Source organism: Triturus cristatus, chromosome 2_1 (genome assembly GCF_964204655.1).
Source record: "Triturus cristatus chromosome 2_1, aTriCri1.1, whole genome shotgun sequence".
Taxonomy (NCBI): domain Eukaryota; kingdom Metazoa; phylum Chordata; class Amphibia; order Caudata; family Salamandridae; genus Triturus; species Triturus cristatus.
This window is the reverse complement of record NC_140581.1, coordinates 1,156,855,788-1,156,869,853: the sequence shown is the minus strand read 5'-3', so window position 1 is coordinate 1,156,869,853 and position 14,066 is coordinate 1,156,855,788. Positions and strand designations below refer to the sequence as shown.

The window sequence follows — 14,066 nt, the reverse complement described above, 5'->3', positions numbered from 1 at the left end:
TAAATAACAGCAGTTTTACGCCATCACACAATACCTACTTTATCTGTGGGAATAAAGGATACTACCATTTACCCATTGGTTGGTCAGTACACCTTGCTATGTGTCCTTTTTGCTACCACCTGTGTTTCTGGCTCCTGTATCCCATCATAAAGACTATAAACTGTTTAATGACGTTTCCAAAAACAGATTTAAGAGGACAATAAATCATGATGAGGTGGATCAGACTGACACTGCACTGCAGCAATATGTTGACTTTAATTTGGGGCTCTTCTTTGTTGGTGCTGCCTTAAACAGCCGTAAAATCAGACGCTTGACACGTGTTGTAGAGGCTGTAACCAACCAAACAGCTATGGGACTTGGAAACATCACAGAAGAGCTACAAATTGCGAGGCTTGTGGCGCTCCAAAATACAATGGTCCTCGATGTAGTGTTGGCTGATCGTGGTGGTGCATGTCGCATCATCGGGAGCAGTTGCTGTGTCTATATCCCTGATCACGCCCCTTCAGTTTTTGATGCAATCTCTAAATCACATAAGATAGCTGCTGAAATTCATCCCGATTCAGGAACATGGACTTTAACTGGCTGGTTATGGATATTGTTTGTTACCTGGGGCTGGAAACTGTTGACAATTCTATGTATACTATTTGCGATCCTACCGTCAGGCTGTTTATGCATACAATGTGGCACTATGCTTTGTTCCCTTTGTATTTATGCTTGTATAACCACCAAACACAACGTCCAGAAGGTGAACACCCAATATGTATTAAACCAAGAAGTTAGCGATGTGATGAAAATTGATGTGCAAGAGGTTTTCTTTGTTCCTTCTAAATCACAGAGATGTCTTCAGCTAATGCTAAAAGGGTAGTCTGTGGAAATTGGCAGAAATCGCTGTTAGCATTAGCTGAAGTCATTTTGTTTTGGCATCCATTTTAGTTAGCCATGTGCTCCTTCTATCTTCACTGTCGCCTGCTTTGCTAATCTGCCTGAGACATCAACTATAGTTAACTCCTTCAGTACTGAGCCAGAGCACTGCACATGCTCAGAAAGGCCTGTAGCTGCTAGAATGCACCTGTTAAGAGTCTGTCAGGCTATTCCAACTGATATAAGCAGTTTAAGTTTCCCCTCCCACTCTGTGTACTAAGTGATTTCTGTATGTCCATATATCTGAATAGCTATACTTGTGTATACTTGCTCCACCTCTTTTTGACAAAAGGTGTATAAAAGCACCCACAGTATCTCCGCGCTGCCGAAAAGGAGTATGCAAGGTCAGAGCAATCAGTAACAGAAAAGTTATGTCTTTAGGAGTTTCCTAAAGAGGAGGAGATTGGTGCACTTACGCAGCTCATCGGGCAATTAGTTCCAATATTTCAGAGCCAGATAGGCAAAGGTTTTGCTCCCAGTTCGGAGTTTTCTGTAGCGGGGGACAATGAACAGACCTTTCCCTTCTGAACGAAGAGATCTGCCAAGAAGATAAAGCTTAATTTTTCCACCAGATAGATTGGGCTTTCACCATGAAGTGCCTTTTGCGCTAGACAGCAAATTTTGAACTTGATTCTCTGGCGGATGGGAAGCCAGTGGAGATGCCTCAGAAATAGCCGGGATGAGGATTAGGGGGCATATTGAGAGCCAGGCGAGATGCAGTATTCTGAATCACCTGCATTCTATTTAGGAGGTATTCGTTAGCAGATGCAAGAAGAGCATTGCAGTAATCAAGACGGCTGATTACCAAGGCTTGAATCAGAGTTCTGCGGGCAGATAAGGGAAGTAGATGGAACACTCTATGGAGAAGGCTCAGCGTGTGGTAGCAGGTGCCTGAGGGGGCCATGACTTGGTCTCTCATAGTTAGAGAGTGGTCCAGTCGGACACCCAGGTTTTTAGCCATAAGCTTCGGGATAGGAGCTGGGCCCAGCACAGCATGTCACCAGTCGGGGGACCAATTTGTTTGAGCGCTGCCAAATAGCAGATTCTTAATTTTGGCAGAATTTAGCAGGGGTGAAATTTTCAGTCATCCAACCAGATATTGCTCGCATGCCCTCAGCGAAGAGAAGTTTGGTTGAGACGTTATCGTTCTCGAAAGATAAGAGGAGTTGAGTACCATCTGCGTAGGACTAGGGAGTGAACCCATGTTCTCTGATGATTTTAGCAAGGGGGGGACACATACACATTAAACAGGGTAGAACTAAGGCAAGAGCCTTGGGGTACCTCTTTAGTTCAGGGTGCAAGACCGAAAAAGGACCCAAGTTGACAGTTTGAGTGCGCTGGTCCAGAAAGCTTGCGAGCCACTTTAGTGCCTGTCCCTGTATACCAATCTTACTCAGTGTGTGGATTAGCTTCTGGTGAGAGACAGTACCAAAGGCTGCTGTAAAATCCACCAACACAAGCAACACTGCCTTGGTGTTATCCAGGGCCAATTTGATGTAGTCTGTGACAGCTATAAGGGTGGTTTCAGTAGAATGATTAGGTCTGGAACCAGACTGAGCGGGATCGAGATTGCCTTGAGATTCAAGATATTCCATGAGCTTAGTATTGATGTACCCTTCCAGTAGTTTAGTCATGAGTGGGAAGAGCGTGATATGGCGGTAGTTAGCCAACATTTCAGCGGGTACATGTGCTTTTTTCCAGATCAGTAGCACTTGTGCCGGCTTCCAATCAAATGGAAGTATACCTTCCCTCATAGAGGCATTTAAGATGGTGCAGATGGAGGGGGCTGGTAGCATGGCGAGTGAGGCAAATAGATAAGCTGGCATGAGGTCAAGGGGTGAGCCAGATTTAGCTGTTCTCAGCATTGCTTCAACTTAAGGTATCTGCAGAGCGGGAAAATTCTCTAGGCAGGCATCCTTCATTCTCAGAGATGTAGGAGGCAGGTCAAGGTACCCAGGGGTTTAGAGTTGTTGGGAAATTGATTGTATATTAAATTGATTTTTTCTTCAAAATAATTGCCTACCTATATTATCAAAAAAGCGCCTGGAGGGGGTGGGGGTGTCGGATGGGTACAGGCAATGGGATTAGTAAAAGAGTTGAGAACTTTGTAAAGTTCTTTAATAGAGTTGCCAGCTTGATTTAGTCTTGAGATAATGTGGGCTTTCCGTGCCTTTTTGATGTTCTTGTGGAAGCTTGAGAGGGCCTTTTTATAAATAGTTCTCTCCTTCCCCATCTGAGTTTGACACCATATTCCAGTCTAGTGTCAATATCCATAGGTTCTTCAAAAGATGGGGGTACGAAACCTTTTACAAAGGAATCATGCGTAATCTTATGCCATTGTCTTCTGAGATTATGTGGAGGGTAGGAGGGGGGTGCTACTCAGTTGAAAGCCACTAATCTGAAATAGATAAGAGAGTGATCTGACCAGATCACTGGGCAAGGGGGTTCCGCAGATATGCAGGGTGAATTGGTGAGAATAATGTCCAGGGTGTAGCCGGCCAAATGGGTAGGGCCTGCATTAATCTTTACTAGACCTAGGGAGGCCATATCTGCAAGAAAGTTAACAGCATCAGTGTTCACACTGTCTTCACTGTGAATGTTAAATTTCCCTAACAAAGTGTTTGGAGGAGATAGTGTTGGGGGCAATTTTCTCCATCATTTTGAGAGTAAAATCTTTAAGAGGGCCTGAGGGCCAGTAGATGAGCGTGCCCTTTAAGCAATCCTGGGGCGTGAGCTCAATCTTAAAAATACATTTTCCATATCATTGTCAGAGGTGGAGTCAATGATGAAAACTTTCAATGCTTCTTTGAACATGATGGCAATGCCTCCACCCACTTTTCTCTCCCTATCCAATCCGAGTATACGGTACTTTTCAGGAAGGGCTAGGGTATGGTTGGTGTTGAGGAGGGTTTAAGCCAGATTTCTGCGAGGAAACCAAATCGGGGGAATCGAAATTCATTAAATCCCATAGTTCAGTTGCGTGCTTAGGCAGGGATCCAACATTAGCTAGAAAACCTCTCCAATTAGGAATAGAGTTTGAGGTTGTAGGACTGACTAAGGGCTGAGGAAGATTGTCAGCAATTTCCCGCTTGTATAAATATTGTGACATGCCCCCAGCTCTAGAGAGACCGGACTCTCCGTACAGCTCTGGTAGTGGCACCGTTTACAAGTAAACGGTCCCTCAAGAGTGACAAAGGGAATAGTTTGAGATGGGACAAGCCCGGTAGTTGCAAGCTGTCTGACCTGTTTAAGTTGAGTAGCAGAGTATTTAAGCCTGGAAGCGGTAGCTGGAGCTTGAGGGGCAGGGGTCCTGGCTCCTGGCGACAGCTGGGCGCGGACCGGCTTGTCTTAGGCGCACCTTCGGCCAGCCAGCGGCGCGACCGCTGCGCGGCCGCAGAGTCATCCATCTTAAGTAAAGGAGACTCCGGGACGACTAGCCCGTCAGCCCTGCAGGTTTCTGTGGCAACCAGAAGCAGTATAGACTTCCGTTGACGTGCTTGCTCTTTCCACTCAATCAGGATGAAAAAACCTGCGATGGACCAGAGAGCGAGCCAGCGGTGAATGTAAATACACCTTGACCAGGTAAGTCTGTGCAAAAGTGTGCAAGAAGCTAGTAATACTTAAAAGCAAGCTTAAAACAGACCAATGGATGCCAATGAGAGTCAGAGCTAAGTAAAAATGACAAGAGTTAAGATAAATTAAACGATTAACAAGGTCTTGTAGTGACTAGCAGAAATGCTAAGATCCTGTAGCAATAGTAAGCTCACAGCTAGGTCTTCCGTTACTCTTAAAATTGCTTCTAGTCTTGAATCCTTCTCTATCTTTCTAATGTATTTGAGCAAATTATTGTATTGCCCACATTTGTTGTCCTTTCCTGAACGTTGAGCACTTGTTGAAAGTATAAAACTATGCCCTTGTGATAATCTGTCTGACCAAGCTATGATGCTTTATGTTTTGTGACGGCTTTATAGCTCAACCAGAACACATTATCTTGTCCCTATGCTATGAAGAGAACGATCTACAAAAGGCAGAGTGGTTCTTTTATATTTATAGATGTCATTTGTTATGGGTCTTTTTTTTTTTTAACAATGGCTGTACAGTGAAGATCTTCTGCTTGTGGTTAGTTGTTAATTCTAACTTCAGAGATTTTTTCATTAGTGTCATGCGTGTCTGTCCTTATTGATGCATTTAAGATTTGCTGTGTTTGATTCCATGTTTACATTAGATTGTTCAGTATTTTTGCATGTTGTAAGTTCAATGTTTTTATGATTGATTTGAATCAAAATGAACCAATTATCAATTGAGATAGTCTTGGGGAGAGGATATGGCTTAACAGCTAGAACGTCTATCTCGAAGCTGGGGAACCAGGTTTAAGTCACTGCAAAGATGCTTAACATCCTGTAATTCTAGGCAAATCACTTAATCTCCCTGTGCCTAACAAAATGAATGTGTCAGTCTGTAATGGAACTGGTGCTCATGTAAAGCGATCCAATACCTTCGAGTCGAGTTCGTGCATTATATTAATCTTAAAAAAAAAAAATAGTGATAGGCAATTACATTACAGTATATTGCATTGTTTACTAGCATTCTATACTTCCAGGTGTACAATGGCACTCACATCGTAATGGATTTAAGTAGTCTTAGTACTTTTTTCAACAGTAGGCCGCGAAAGTTACTCCCACTTGTCTACAGACGGAAAAAGTTTATTAGGGCAAGCTGCATACAGCGTGAATCTTTGGTATCAACAGTTAAAGGCAAAACTTTCTCACCATTGTTCAGCTGAGGGTTCATATAAGCTCTATGCTTAAAGAACAAGTTACTAACCTTCGGTAACGATGTATCTGTAAGAAACATTAGTTAGTTAGATTCCTCACCTTAGAATATCCCCAGGCGTCAGACTGGATCCGGAAGATTTTTCGTCAGCAATACCCCTTGCGCGTCGCTAGGCGTCGTCTGCGGCTCCGCGTCCGTCGTCGGCGTCGTGCGCCGGGATGACGTCGTCGGAGTACTTAGACGCCGCCCTCGCGCGCTGACGTCAGTTCTTGGACATAGCCTTCCACGCCAGGAACGCAGAGCCATGCAAAGACCGACACTGGTGCCAAAAATAAAATCTAGGGGCCTGAAAGGACAACCTTAACCCTAGATGTCAGTTCGCAGAACGGGGAGGATGGGTGGGTCGGTGAGGAATCTAACTAACTAATGTTTCTTACAGATACATCGTTACCGAAGGTTAGTAACTTGTTCATCTGAAAGAAACACGTTAGTTAGATTCCTCACCTTAGAATAGATACCCAAGCAATACCATCCCCGGTGGTGGGTCTGCGAACCAAGATCACACCAGAAAGTCCTGGAGGACAGAACGGCCAAAGAAGCCATCCCTCCGGACTTGGCTGTCAAGGCAATAATGCCTGGCAAACGTGTGTAGCGAAGCCCACGTCGCCGCCTGACAGATGTCCTGCAAAGGGACTCCCCGTCCCAAGGCAGTAGTAGCCGCCGTGGCCCGAGTAGAATGGGCGCGCAGCCCAACAGGAGGGTCCTTTTTAGCCAAGGAATAGCAGATTTTTATACACAAAACGACCCACCGAGAGATGGTTCGTTTGTGCACAGATTTCCCCTTCTTAGCGCCCACGTACCCAACAAAAAGCTGGTCGTCCACCCGGAACTGTTTTGTGCGGTCCAGATAAAAGGAGAGCGCACGTTTTGGGTCCAGACGGTGGAGCCTCTCTTCCTCTTTGGAAGGATGCGGAGGCGGAAAGAAGGTGGGCAAGGTGACAGACTGCCCAAGGTGAAATGGAGTCACCACTTTAGGAAGAAAGGAGGGACGAGGCCGAAGGACAACCTTGTCCGGATGAACAGATAGAAAAGGAGGCTTTGAAGATAAAGCCTGGAGCTCACTCACCCGTCTAGCCGAGGTGATGGCTACCAGAAAAGCAGTCTTTAGAGTTAGAAGACGAAGAGGGCAATTGTGAAGAGGCTCGAAGGGAGCGCACATCAGGAATGTCAAAACCAGATTCAAGTCCCACTGAGGCATTACAAAAGGGACAGGAGGGAACGTGTGTGTAATGCCTTTGAGAAAGCGTGTAACCACAGGGGACTTGAAAAGAGAAGGCTGATCAGGAAGCCGCAAGAAGGCGGAGATGGCAGCAAGATAACCTTTCAGGGTGCCCAGGGCAGAGCCCTGCCGGGCCAGAGAAAGAAGGAAGAGGAGAACCTCAGAAAGAGGGGCGGAAAGGGGATCCACAGCCTTTGCTGTGCACCATGCCACAAATTTGTTCCACCGGCAGGCGTATACCGACTTTGTGGAGGGACGCCTGGCTGCCAGAATGATATCACAGACTATGTCTGAGGCAAGTCAAATGGCATCAACTGCCGCCGCTCAATCTCCACGCATGGAGGTGGAGGCTGGACAGGTTCGGGTGGAGGACCGTCCCCTGCTGCTGCGACAGAAGATCCTCCCGAAGGGGCAGACGTATCGGGGGATCGGTCAACATACTGAGTAGCTCGGGATACCAGTATCTTCGTGCCCAATCCGGAGCCACCAAGATGACTTGGGCCCGGTCGTGCCTGATCTTCTTCAGCACTCTGGGCAGAAGTGGTATAGGCGGAAAGGCGTACAACAGACCGCAACTCCACTCGTGACGAAAAGCGTCGCCGAGCGAGTGCCGCCTTGGAAATTCCAACGCGCAGAACTGCTGACATTGCGCGTTCTCTTCGGTGGCGAATAGATCTAACCAAGGCTCTCCCCACTGCTGAAAGAGGCCTTGCACCACTTCGGAGTTCAGACGCCATTCGTGATCCATCATGCACCGGCGGCTGAGTTCGTCTGCTCTGGCGTTCAGAGAGCCCGCCAGATGTTGAACCACCAGGGTGACGCCCTGGTGTTCCAGCCATGTCCAGAGGCGCAGCGCCTCCTGACAAAGGGTCCACGACCCCACCCCGCCCTGTTTGTTGCAGTACCACATGGCGGTGGTGTTGTCCGTGAACACCTGCACGACACTGCCCCTGACAGAGGGAAGGAAGGCTTTCAGTGCAAGCCGGATCGCTCTCAACTCCAACAGGTTGATGTGGAGACGAGACTCCGCCGGAGACCAGAGGCCTCTGATCTCCGCCTCTCCCATATGGCCACCCCATCCCAGGAGGGACGCATCCGTCACTACGACATGCTCCGGTTGGGGAAGGGAGAGGCTCTTGCCCTTGACCCACTCGCGGTCCGTGAGCCACCACTGCAACTGCTGTGCAGTACCCTCCGAGATCAAGACATGGTCGGACAGGTTGCCGTGATGCTGGGCCCACTGAAACTTCAGGTCCCACTGCAGAGCCCGCATGCGCCGCCTGGCGTGATGCACTAGTAGGATGCAGGAGGCCATCAGCCCCAGAAGCCGCAACACTAGCCTGACCGAAACCCGGGATAGAGGCCGAAAGATGGGAATCAGGGCCTGTATATCCCGGACCCGCTGTTCCGGTGGATGGACCCGGAACTGCGCCGAATCGAGAACCGCTCCGATGAAGAGGAGCTTCTGAGAGGGACTCAAGTGTGACTTCGGCACGTTGATGGAAAACCCCAGCAAATGCAGGAGATCCGCCGTAGTCTGGAGGTGGGAGACGACTGCCTGGGGCGAGCCCGCCTTCAACAACCAGTCGTCGAGATAGGGGAAGACTGGGACCCCTGATCTGCGCAGATGAGCTGCGACCACCGCCATCACTTTCGTGAACACCCGAGGGGCACTGGTGAGGCCGAAGGGGAGCACGGTAAACTGAAAGTGCTCTTGGCCCACCGTGAACCGCAGGTAACGCCGGTGGGCCGGCAGGACGGGGATATGGAAATATGCGTCCTGCAAGTCCAACGCTACCATCCAGTCTCCAGGGTCTAGGGCAGCTAAAACCTGAGCCAACGTTAGCATCTTGAACCTTTCCTTTCGGAGGAAGGCATTGACGTACCGGAGGTCCAAGATAGGGCGCAGGCCCCCCTTGCCCTTCTTGGGAACCAGAAAGTAGTGGGAATAACAACCACGACCTACTTCTGGACTCGGAACGCGCTCGACGGCCCCCTTGGCCAAGAGAGCCGAAACTTCCTCGCGGAGAAGATCCAAATGATCCCCCGAGATACGGTGGTGCTGCGGTGGCATGGCTGGAGGGGTCGTCTCGAAGGGGAGGGAGTAGCCCCTTCGGACGATTTGCAGCACCCACCTGTCCGATGTTATGGACCGCCAGTGGAGCAGGTGATGGCGAACTCTGCCGCCCACTGGCGTGGTATGGGCCTGAAAGCTCGGACTAGGAAGGCTTTGAGGCGGATGCTGCCGGGGTGGATGTGGGCTGACCACGTCGGCCTCCATTTCCGCCACGGCGGAAGCCACGTCCGCGACCGCGCGCAGGCTGGTTCTGCGGCTGGTGGCTTTGCGGACGTGAGGAGGCGCCCCTTCCTTGGCCACGAAAGGGGCGAAAAGCGGAGGTGTGCGCCCGCGGAGCCGAGAGGCCCAAGGACTTGGCCGTAGCCCGGGAGTCCTTAAAGCGGTTCAGCGCACTGTCCGCCTTCTCACCAAACAGGCGAGTGCCATCAAAGGGCATGTCCATGAGGGTGTTCTGGACATCCCCGGAAAATGACGTGGACCGCATCCAGGCGTGGCGGCGGAGCGCCACCGTGGTGGAAATCGCCCGACCTAGCGAGTCCGTGGTGTCAAGCCCACATCTTATGGCGTGCCGTGCTGCATCCCTCCCATCGGCCAAAGCCTGGGTAAGACGCGTCCGGACCTCCTCCGGACACAGGGGCAGCACGTCCTCCACCGTATCCCACAGGGAATGGGAATAACGGTCCAAGAGACAGGCGGTATTTAAGGACCGCAGGCCCAAACTAAGGGACGAGAACAGTTTCTTGCCAAACTGCTCGAGTCTCTTGGAATCCCGGTCCGGCGGAGCTGTCGGGAAGGAGGATTGGGAAGTAGAGGCCTGGATAACCAGACTCTCGGGGGTGGGGTGTTGGGACAGGAAACTGGGGTCGCCCGGAGCAGGGCGGTGGCGCCTGGCAACGTTCCTATCCACAGGAGGAACTGTGGAGGGCTTGGACCAGGTGCCCTGCAGAACGTCAGTGAGGGCCTCGTTGAACGGCAGCAGAGGCTCAGTGGAGCTTGCTGAGGTTTGAAGCACCTCAGTGAGGATGTTGGTCCTCACAGCCACGGCAGGCAACTCGAGCCCAAGGGCCTCAGCCGCCTTGCGCAGCACCACAGAAAATGCTGCACCCTCCTCCGAAGCCACGGTCGGAGGAGAAGTGAATCCAGCGTCTGGCGAGGTGTCCAGCCCGCTGGCCTCCCCCAGTTCATCTGCCCAGTCCTGAGAAAGCTGTGACTGAACAGCCAGAGGGTCCTCGAACCCCTCCCAGTCGCCCCCTTCTTCCGATTCCTGATAAACAGGAGGAATGATCGGAACCGGACTGTAGAGATGGTAGGACTCAAGCGGCGCCGGATGCGGCGTCGGCGGACGCCGTACCGGCGTAGGGTCCGGATGAGGGCTAAACCGGGGCGTCGGCGTCACAGGCGTCGGTGGCGCCAGTGACGGCGTCGGTGGTTCAGGCGTCGGCGCCGGTGGAGGAGTGACAAGGTCAACCGGCGTCGTCTGGGGCCCAGGCAAGGGCCCCGCGGGGACCTGCGGCGTCGAGACCGGAGTCGTCGACGGCGCCGGGGCCGGAGCCGCCGGCACGCGAGGTCGCCCAGTCGAGTCCGCGGGGCCCGAAGGCGCGCCAGCGGGCGTCGACGGCGGGGCCAGGCTCCTCATGGCCGAGAGGAAGGCACTGATCTCCGCCGGCGCCGCGTCAGCCCCAGGGACCGGAAGGTATGGGGGCGGACGCGGCACCTGCGGCTCCGCCGGAGCCGCGGGGGTGGAACCACTTGGACCCTCGGCCGAGTCGCGCGACCGGCGAGGGGAGTCCGAAGAGCGATGTCGCCGCTTGGACTTCTTAGAGTGTTTGGACTTACCCGACGACTTGGAGCCCGACGATCGATGGTGGCGTCGGCTAGGGCTCCGCGAGCGATCCTTGGACCTCCTCCTGGACCAGGATCGCGCACGACGCGGAGCCGAGTGGCGAAGCTCGAGAAGCTTGCGGGACCGCTCCCGCCTAGCCTTCGAAGTCAGGGCCTGACAGTCGTTGCACGACTCCGCGTCGTGGTCGAGGTCTAAGCAGTAGAGGCACCGGCGGTGGTGATCGGTCACCGACATCAGTCGATGACAATCTTCGCAAGCCTTGAACCCAGGCATCCTACCGGCACCAGATGTCGACAGACAAGGATCAAAAATGATCAAAAAGATTTAGTCAAAAAAGACTAAAAGGGGTAGCTCTCCCGGATCTGCGCTTACTGGCGCGGAAAAAAGAAGAACTGACGTCAGCGCGCGAGGGCGGCGTCTAAGTACTCCGACGACGTCATCCCGGCGCACGACGCCGACGACGGACGCGGAGCCGCAGACGACGCCTAGCGACGCGCAAGGGGTATTGCTGACGAAAAATCTTCCGGATCCAGTCTGACGCCTGGGGATATTCTAAGGTGAGGAATCTAACTAACGTGTTTCTTTCAGATACCTACTACTAATAACCATGCAGAACCTAAAATGGAAAAGGACGCATGTCAGAAGAAGATGTTCTGCAGGACTAACCTCACATCTCTCATTACTGATGGAGTCATTAGTAACAAGAAGTATTTCCTAAACATATGTACACACACTAAGAATGGGTATGTCACCAATTGAGCTAGTGTTTACAGACATTGATCTTGCCAAATGTACACTATCTCAACAGGACCAGGTTCTCGCATGTGGTGACTGTGTAAGAAACTGTGTACAATCCACATACAGCTGGACTATCCCACAGCTTCATATATAAACCACTGTGTAAAATATGCTATATAAAGATATATACACACATACACCATGATTATGTGCTTTTATTATGCAAGAGAATAAAAAAACATCACTTTGAACTATGAAATATGGAAAATGTCACAGTTGCTTCTGAAATACAGATTTTATCGTAATGACGGTCCTCAAACTATTCTGCAGACCTTAAATATTGTCATGGCAACTAGGATTATGTGGTGTAGAGGACCAATTAAAGTACCACCTAAATTAAAAGATGTAAATTATGCAGCACATTATCTGGCAGTGTTATTTTTGCTAGAGTGCTGATCAACAGAAAATCTCACACGAGAACAGCAGCCTTTCTATTCTAAAATAGAAGCCCAGGATTTTTCTACTAAATGAAAAAATGCTTAATGGGAAGTTCCCCATTTTTAATCTTGCGATAACTTACGATGATGCATTAAAAACCTTTGAAGCTTCAAGAATAAAATACAATTATGTATGTGTATAGATTGATATATTTATTAAACCAGTATTGACAAAGCCTATAGGTCCCTGCTTCAAAGAGCTCAGACACCTTTGTCAGTGCTTTCTGGCATTGTCACACAAACGCATGCATGAAGATGCATGTACATGTATTGCTGACAATCTTAAAATGTGTTTCTATTGAAGATGGATGCAGACGTGCATGCATGCGGCATGATACATGTGCACATTCATCATGATGGGTATAATTTTTCTAGTTACTATTCTAACATAGTGGATAGTCATGTTAGAAGAGTAAATAAAAATGTTAAAAATCAGAAAAATTACTGTGCGCAAAGCTCAAAAAAGGAGGTGAGTGGCCCTGAAGCACTTTGCAGCGGTCAGGCCCTCAAATAAATAAATACAAATAAATAACATGGGGAGCAGGGTGGCATAGCATTAAGAGCAGACAATTGAGAAAGACAAAAAAAAAACATTGAGCAAAAGCAAGGTAAATTGACCTTAAGCCCACTCAAAGGATGTTACAAGTGTGAATTTTAGAAAAAAAAACCTTGCAAACAGACAACTAAACTGTAGCTGGGACATTACAAAACACAACAACAAAAAGAGCAAAAGTCCAGAAGTCTGTCCCTTCATTATTAAAATATTTACAGTTGAATGAAAATGTGCATCGTAAGAGCTTACTTATTTTCCACTTTTGCAGCATATGGTCTGTTTTTTTCCAGAGGAATTGGACGCTCTTCAGCTGTTCTGTAATGAAGAATCATGTCTTCCATGAGAACCTCCAGTTTATGCATCTCTTGCCAAGGCTGAATGACAAAATGACCAGGATGGCAGGCCACAGGAACATACACATCCATCTGTTCTCCAGGCTTGGGCAGAGGTAATAGGGGTGGCAGATCTGAAGCATTTAGAACAAAGCTGTTGTCTAAGACAGGCTGCTTATTAAGATTTGTGAGCTCTTGTCGAGGTCCCATATTTGCAAATGTTGGTCCATGACTGGCATCCCCCTTAGCTTTAATAAGGCCAGGCCCAGTCTGATGAACACTTAAGAATACATCAGTCTGGTGCTTCCACAAATTGGCATTCGTAATCTGGCGGTTAATGCTGCAATCAGGGTGAAGTAGGTCCTTAGGTGTGAACAAATACACATGCGCTACTCCTCCAAGAGCATCAACTTTAACAACCTTTGCAGAGAGAAAATAAAACAAGCTTAACTGGAAAAATAGAATGCACTACAAAAGAATTTCATATGATTTGCAGGAATAATCAAAAGTAAGTACATCTGTTTGAAGGCTCTATGATGGATCAAACACACATTTTTAACAGCTTGATGCTACCACCAATGCCCCCATACACGACTCACTAGTATGACCTCATAGTTTAGCCTCATTCACCAAGCACTGTACCCACAACCCATATCAATACTAACCACCCTATTATTCCAATTATACCCACTCTACAGTAATCTCTTTGCTAAGCATAATTGCTGCCATGCCTATGGTGTACTCCTTGAAGCACTGAAATGTGTTCTACTCTTTCCCTTTAATGAAAACATGTTCATAATTTTGCAGTCAACCTTTAAATTGACAACTTTTTGGTTAAAAACTACACAAGTCTTATTCTAATCCCTCATGTCCACAGATAGTTCCACAAGGCATTGATAAAACTTCTTCCTTTTCTACTTCAATATGAATAAATCACCCAGAGAGGTCAATAAAGTGATGAGTGGCACATCAGACAGAAAACATTGGCAAAAGGTAGCAACTATTTCATGACAACATTTCCTCAGAGCATGCCCTCTCTGGGAAATTTTGTTT

General features: G+C 49.0%; 1 protein-coding gene across 1 annotated transcript in view; it reads right to left on the bottom strand.

Annotated features, from left to right (window-relative positions):
* TDRD7 (tudor domain containing 7) overlaps positions 1-14,066 on the bottom strand; it is a 991,711-nt gene that overhangs the window by 168,937 nt on the left and 808,708 nt on the right. Inside the window, exon 15 of the mRNA XM_085636595.1 lies at positions 12,931-13,433. Coding sequence (XP_085492721.1) covers positions 12,931-13,433 — 503 coding nt within the window. The remainder of the gene's footprint in view (positions 1-12,930; positions 13,434-14,066) is intronic.